Source organism: Solanum tuberosum, unplaced genomic scaffold, assembly GCF_000226075.1.
Source record: "Solanum tuberosum cultivar DM 1-3 516 R44 unplaced genomic scaffold, SolTub_3.0 scf00365, whole genome shotgun sequence".
Taxonomy (NCBI): domain Eukaryota; kingdom Viridiplantae; phylum Streptophyta; class Magnoliopsida; order Solanales; family Solanaceae; genus Solanum; species Solanum tuberosum.
In genome coordinates, this window is record NW_006239290.1 from 363,566 (window position 1) to 371,394 (window position 7,829).

At 27.4% G+C, this 7,829-nt stretch overlaps 1 protein-coding gene across 2 annotated transcripts in view; it reads left to right on the forward strand.

Annotated features, from left to right (window-relative positions):
• Positions 1–628, forward strand: part of LOC102605479 (glycine-rich RNA-binding protein RZ1C) — a 5,868-nt gene extending 5,240 nt beyond the window's left edge. Inside the window, exons 4-5 of one of the 2 annotated variants that reach the window (XM_006361630.2) lie at positions 13–116; positions 206–628. In XM_006361630.2, the coding sequence (XP_006361692.1) occupies positions 13–116; positions 206–449 (348 nt within the window). In that variant the 3' untranslated portion in view covers positions 450–628. Of the gene's footprint in view, positions 117–205 lie in introns of both variants that reach the window. The other variant, XM_015315427.1, reaches the window with a different exon arrangement.
• Positions 629–7,829: the final 7,201 nt, after the last annotated feature.

Below are 7,829 nucleotides of genomic sequence, written 5' to 3' on the forward strand. Positions count from 1 at the left end.
GGCAGTGACCGTCGGTATACGGATGATCAATACGACAGAGGCCATTATGCTGATAAGGAGCGCTATGATAGCAAAGATGATAGATATGGAAGCCGTGATCGATTTGCCAATGACAGGTGTGATATCTTCCCTATTCTTGCTTGGTGTTATAGATCTAATTTTTTTTTTCCCTATCTTACCAAAATTGACTTCTTATGATATTTAGGCACCCTGCTGGTGGTGATCGTTTCGCGGACAATAAGTATGGGGTTTCTGACCGATATGGTCAGAACGGTTCAGGCAAAGAGAGGGGTTTTGACAGGGATGTAGGTCCACGAGATGGTGACAGGTACTCCAGTGGAGGACCAGCACGCTACGAGGGGAAAAGCGTCAGAGACAGAGCTGGACCATATGATCGCCCTCGTAGGGGAGGAGGACGTCCACCCGCTGCTGCCTTTGACCGTTATTGAAGTGCTAAATCTGTGGTGTATTAGACTATCCATGTTTGAATTTTAGCTGTCCTTTTTAGTATCTTGCACTTTTGGTTAAGTAATCTCTCAAGATGTAAAAATGTTGAAAATTGTATTAACTGTGGTAGGGGAAAACTATATTTTCGTTTTTTATTGCTAGAAAAACCTTCTGCATTTTAGTTTTTACTGTTAAACAAAAATAGCCCCACACTGTCTATCGGAAACAGCCTCTCTACCTCACAGGGTAGGGGAAAGGTCCGCATACGTTTTATCATCTCCATTGGTATGTCTTTTTTTCTTGTTTGTCTGACGGTCACATTTGGTTTAGAGAGCACTCTTTCCGTTGAATGCAAGATAACGGATAGCTATGAGATAGTTGAGAGACTTCAATGACTACTCCATAAGTTGATAAGATCTCTATACACTTTATCCTTCGCAGATTTCATTCATAGAATTTTACTAGATATATATAATTGTTGTAAACTTAAACCAAATAATGTTCAAATGCATACTAGTGTTAAGGAACATATACATACTATATTATCACTATTAAATCTTGGGTAAATTGATTAGAAACTACTAAATATTAGTGTATTTAGTAGTCACTTCTAGACATTTTGCTTAGTCTATTAAATACTTGTATTTCTTATTGAATAAAATTTTATTAGATAAAAATTAGGTGTTACGTGCAGTAAAAGATTACGTGAAAGAAAAAATAAATATTAGAAGACTTATAATACTAAACATTTGACTGATACATCAAGATTGGAGTTGTAATTTGACTTAAGTACCACTTATATAAAGAGTTCCAATTTTTTTTAAGAGCCTTTGATCATGTTTAACCGGTGGTCTTTGATTTTTTTTAAAAATGTTTTATCTCTTGGATAAAATTTTCAGCGTAAATTTAAATTAATTGAACTTTAAAATAGGTAATAACACCGAGTGAGATGGGGAACAAAAAAATGTTTAATATAAAAAAATAAAAGTATGATGCACATGGATGCCTAGTAAACTATGTATTAAAGTGTGAACTAGTCACTCTCAAAGTCTGAACAAGTTGACAAGTATATAGATAGATTGATAGAGGCGGGGCAAAAAAAAAGATAATTATTTGTTCGTGATTAGTTATTTATATTTATTACATAATTTTTTTTAACAAACATCAAAAATACTGGATTACTTAGATTTCGTAATCGAAACGTGAATTTTTTAATAAACATCAACGATTATACAAATTTTGTAATCGAAATGCTAGCTCCACCCCTGTTTATTGATGCAAGTAGGCAATATATTCCTACCATATATATTTGCTTTTGATCTTTATAAAAGCTTATAAGTTCTTAGTTCCTACCACTTTTGAAATGTCAAATTCAAAAAGGATACAACTAGTACCACATTATTATTCTAGGAGCACATCATTTTCTCTTTCAAAAATGGAAAATATATGAATATAAAACTAGGAATATTTTCTAAAATTGCTGCAAAAGTTGTGTGTATATATCAAATTCAAAAAGGATATCACTAGTACCACTTTATTTTCTACAATATTTTCAGCTTGTTGACATATTTGCACTTCCAATTGTATATATGTTTTGACTCAATTTATTGTTTACTTTCTTTCTTTGTCTTTATATCCCCCCCACCCCCACCAAATCATAGTTGTTCCTTTTTTTTTTGCTTCTACATTGGATAATAAGACATTGCCACTCTATTTTTGTATTTATCCTTATATTCCTTATATTTATCCTAGTGTCCTTTATATGTTAGAGTGGTGGGGTGATTCCATCTCCATTGTGTAGCCCTTCAAGTGCTGATAGATTGTGATTTTTTGTTATTTTTTTATTGGCATGGACTGAACATAATCCCTAGTTGTGAACGTATATGCGTTGACTTCGAAAAACCTTAGTAGAATGGTTCACATGCAGTGTGCTCGACTTTTCCGAGTGGGGTGGTAATTAGGCATATAGTTCTATTTTTAAATGTTATGCAAATATATATTTTAAAAATATATTCATTCGGACTATGTTAAACTCAAATATAAAGTTTGTTCATATATTACTCAATTTTACAGAAAAAAATATTAGACTTAACATTTAAGCTTTGCAATAATGTAACTTGCAAAAATTTAGAGTGAAGTCTAACGTTTTTTTAAGTGTAAAATTTTCAATCGGCTCAAAAGAGATGTATAATTTAAAAGGTTCATAAATTTTTTTAAAAATCATTTACTAAATAATTATTCGTTTTAATTATCTTATTTGTTATTTTTATTTTTATTGATATGATGATGCTATAATAACATCATCTTTTTGTATGTTCTTTTACTTCCTTGGACTACTATATAATTGCGTAACTACTAGGGCATTGACTAATGTAGAAGAAAAATTATACATACATTATAGTATTATTTTTTTTAGAGATTCTAAGTAATTGCTCAAAGAAACTAATTCAATAAAATATTTGGATTCCTTGCTACTAATTAATAGTCTACAACATATAGGTCATATAGTGGAATTTAAAATATGTGGCTGCTAATTTTAATTAAACATAACGAAACTACTACTCAAGGTTTAAACAGATGTAACCTAATCCTTAACTTGATTATTATAGTAATTACGGATCAATTAAGGGTGGAGGAAGTGGTATGAGCAGTGGTGTGCGCATGATTTTTCATAAGCGGGGTGTTAGTATTGAGTTGGGCAGGTTCTAAATTATATTGGGCCAAACTGCCAAAATAGAGCTATGTATCGATCGGTTCGATTTGATTTTAAAGTTTATCGATTCGATTTATTGGTTATCGGTGTGAAGGTGAAGTCACGTTTGTTGGATGGTGAAGGATAATATCAACGTGGTTATGAAACTTATTTTCCATACTTTTGTTAGGAAAGTCAATCTCCTTAATTTTAAAGAACTTATTTAGAAAAAATATTTTGTAAAAATATTCTGATAAATCAAATATTGAAAAATATTTTCCTCGCCAAACACAACCTATGTGTTTTCAACTTATTAAAACGTCACTAATTATAGTCACATGTAGACATAGATAAGATCAATTTGACCCAACAATTGGAATTAGTAAACTAAACAACTTGATTAGGAAAAGTAGTTAACTTCTCCAAGAGAAATTAATTAATTAATTAAATGATTGTATTTTAAAATAGAAATTTGTTTTTCCTCAACAAAATAGGAAAAATGTTAAATAATTAATTTACTTCACCGACCATTGGGTATCGAGGTTGAATGACAAATTGACAACTGTTTTCCAGCAATGTAGCAACTGAATAAAAAAAAAGGGGTATTTATTGGAAAAATAAAAGAAATGTTGTAAAATTATATTAAAATAGTAGCAATATTGAAAAGGTCAAGAACCTAAATTTCTCCTATTATACAAGAGAGAGTTTGAGTATTTATTGGAAAATAAAGAAATGTTGTAAAATTATATTAAAATAGTAGCAATATTGAAAGGTCAAGAAACTAAATTTCTCCTATTATACAAGAGAGAGTTTGAGTATTTATTGGAAAATAAAGAAATGTTGTAAAATTATATTAAAATAGTAGCAATATTGAAAAGGTCAAGAACCTAAATTTCTCCTATTATACAAGAGAGAGTTTGAGTATTTATTGGAAAATAAAGAAATGTTGTAAAATTATATTAAAATAGTAGCAATATTGAAAGGTCAAAGACCTAAATTTCTCCTATTATACAAGAGAGAGTTTGAGTATTTATTGGAAAATAAAAGAAATGTTGTAAAATTATATTAAAATAGTAGCAATATTGAAAAGGTCAAGAACCTAAATTTCTCCTATTATACAAGAGAGAGTTTGAGTATTTATTGGAAAATAAAGAAATGTTGTAAAATTATATTAAAATAGTAGCAATATTGAAAAGGTCAAGAACCTAAATTTCTCCTATTATACAAGAGAGAGTTTGAGTATTTATTGGAAAATAAAAGAAATGTTGTAAAATTATATTAAAATAGTAGCAACATTGAAAGGTCAAGAACCTAAATTTCTCCTATTATACAAGAGAGAGTTTGAGTATTTATTGGAAAATAAAGAAATGTTGTAAAATTATATTAAAATAGTAGCAATATTGAAAGGTCAAAGACCTAAATTTCTCCTATTATACAAGAGAGAGTTTGAGTATTTATTGGAAAATAAAGAAATGTTGTAAAATTATATTAAAATAGTAGCAATATTGAAAAGGTCAAGAACCTAAATTTCTCCTATTATACAAGAGAGAGTTTGAAGTATTTATTGGAAAAATAAAAGAAATGTTGTAAAATTATATTAAAATAGTAGCAATATTGAAAGGTCAAGAAACTAAATTTCTCCTATTATACAAGAGAGAGTTTGAGTATTTATTGGAAAATAAAGAAATGTTGTAAAATTATATTAAAATAGTAGCAATATTGAAAGGTCAAGAAACTAAATTTCTCCTATTATACAAGAGAGAGTTTGAGACTGAAGCAGGCACTTTCATGTATCTGCTTTAACAAAAGTATTTTTTTTTTTAAATTGCAATTTTTATCAAAATTATGGAACCCATTTAATATACACCCTTTAGTTTTAAATTTTATTATTATAATAAATAAATAAACAATAATCTTCAAGTGTATCACATAGCATGACTCTATTTATACAATTACATAGAGGGTACATTACAAAACTTTTTTGTCTTAAATATAACATAAACCATTGAGATTATCAAGAAAGCTATGAAGGTCAGGTGGAGTTAGAAGTTTGAATATGAGTTCAATTGAATTAGCATTATATTAAAAATAATTTTTAGTTGTAACTAATTCATAACAATAGCTTAATTGTTACTTTTTTTAAGAGCAATTAACACTTTTTTATAAATGTCCATAAAGCTTATAACGATATTAAATACAATAACAATTAACTAATGTTGGTAAGGCTTTAACACATCTTTCTTAACGTGAATATTTATTAGAGCTAAATATAACATATTTATATTTTAAAAAATTAAATATCTATAAATATTAAATTTAAATCTCAATTATTATTACGTACGTCATCTTTTTGTTTGTTCTTTTACTTCCTTTGACTACTATTACGTAACTATTAGGGCAATGACTCTATGTATAGGAAAAAATAATTATACGTGGTATTATTTATTAGAGATTCTAACCAATTATAGAATTTAATATTTTGATTCCTTGCTACTATTAGTCTACATGTAGGTCATAGTGGAATTTAAAATATGTGGCTATAAATTAATTAAACATAACGTGATTCATCATAGATATAAATATCAAATTTGGAGTTGATTTAGCTCAATTTAATTTTGTGAAATTTTTTAAAAACTCTTAATAATCTGTCAAAATTTGTGGACAATTTAATTCAGATTTACGAAATAATTTATACGAAAATCCTAATAATCAAGCAGAATTTGTGGCAGGTTCATTCATAAAAATTACTACTAATTATCATTCATGAGTGGAGACAAAGGCAAGTTCTTAGGTGATCTGTCAGAAATTGAACTCTCACCTATGATTTCAAAATTATTTTAACACGACTTATGTAAACGGAATCAATAATTAAATAGTGAAAAATAACTTATTTATGGAGGTATTAGGTACGATATAATTGTGGTATTATATAATTATGGTATGAATATTACAACCTAATTTGAAGAAGGATTCACATGACAACAGCTATGAACGTGACTAACAGTCATAAACTCATAATTAAGACCAAATTAAATGTATAAAATTAATCATATTCTAATCAATTTAATTAATTAGGTGTGATTATGCCAACCAATTACACAGAAAATTAATATTATGTCTTTATCTAAGTGCCGTATCCCAGATTTTTTGGGATAATTATGAGAATCATTCAATTAAAAATTCAGTCATATAATTTTTTGGAAAAAATAATACATTAATAGTTTGTTTAGTCATTAAAAACATCACATCAAAATTTGAATTAGACAAATAAAATAAATCAGAACTTTTAAAATATGTTAAAAGTTTGCAAGAATATAGCTAATAGCATGGATTTAAAAAAAAATCGAAAAAGAGCCAATAAAAATGAAAATAAAATCTGGATTTAGCGCAATTTCTTTATCCTTTAATAATGATGAATTCTTAGAAAACCACCTCAATAATGACATTTTTAATGGTAAAGGACGATTGGTGTTTAATAACTTACGAATAGATATTCTTATCCGAAAATTATTGTTAAGGATAATCGAGGTCTAATATGTAAATAAGATAAATGTAGGTCATTTTCAATACGCCAGTGATAATTCTTTTATGTTTTTAGTTACTATCGTCTATCATTATCAAAAATAATTTGAAAATATCTACTTTATTAGGGTATTTTAAGTCTAAAACTGTTTCCTAATTATTGACTATTTTATGATTGGTTATCACAAGGACCAATTCAAAATCACGTGTATGGTTCATAAACTTAATCTTTACTTAGTCAAATAATACAAATCTTGAATTATTGATAAGAACTCTACACCACAAAAAATATAAGTAATGATACATATTGAATATGTGTTTTACTTGTCAATCGAAGTCTAGAGGAGGACGTGTCAAGTGCAGAGGCGGATTCACAATTTTAAAAGAATGGATATTAATATAAAAAGGCAATTTTAAAACTTTCATAATTTAACTTTTAGATTCTTATTGTTAACTCTTTCTGCCTAAACAAATATAGGTTCATGATAAATTTTTAAAATTAATTTTAATGATTTCCACATATATATCCTATTTTGTGTTAAAATCTAAAAATGATGTGATTAGTTAAGTCAGTTGATTATACGATATATCGTCCCCTACTATTATTTTTTATATATGTATATTTGGTTTAACTATATACACTTTTACAATAACAAAAGTAGAATATGGATTTTAATATGTCAAACGTAACTTAGAAATTTTAAATGAATAAATCAAATAAAGAAAAAAAAAACAGCATAATAACAATATACTAATGTAATTGTCCGAGTGAGATATAAAGAAGAAAATATGTACGGAATTTTAAAAAAGTTATATGACCAATTTTAGCAAGGATCTTTATTTTCTACTATATATATATACTTTATATTTTTTTTTTATATTATAAAAGAGAGTTTAGGCCCAAATATAATATATAATATTCAAGATTGGGACTTTTCCCAATCTTGAATATTATATATTATACTTGTGGGACTTTTTAAAAGGAAGTTTGTTGAATATTATATATTATATTTATTGTATAGTAGAATTTGGGCATAAACTCCCTTTTAAAATAATATAGAATATGTATATTTCTACTATATACTTTATCCACGCAAACAATCGCTTCAAAAACTCGGTTATTAGCCCCCAAAATATACCATTTATATTATTGGGCCCGTGCATAGCA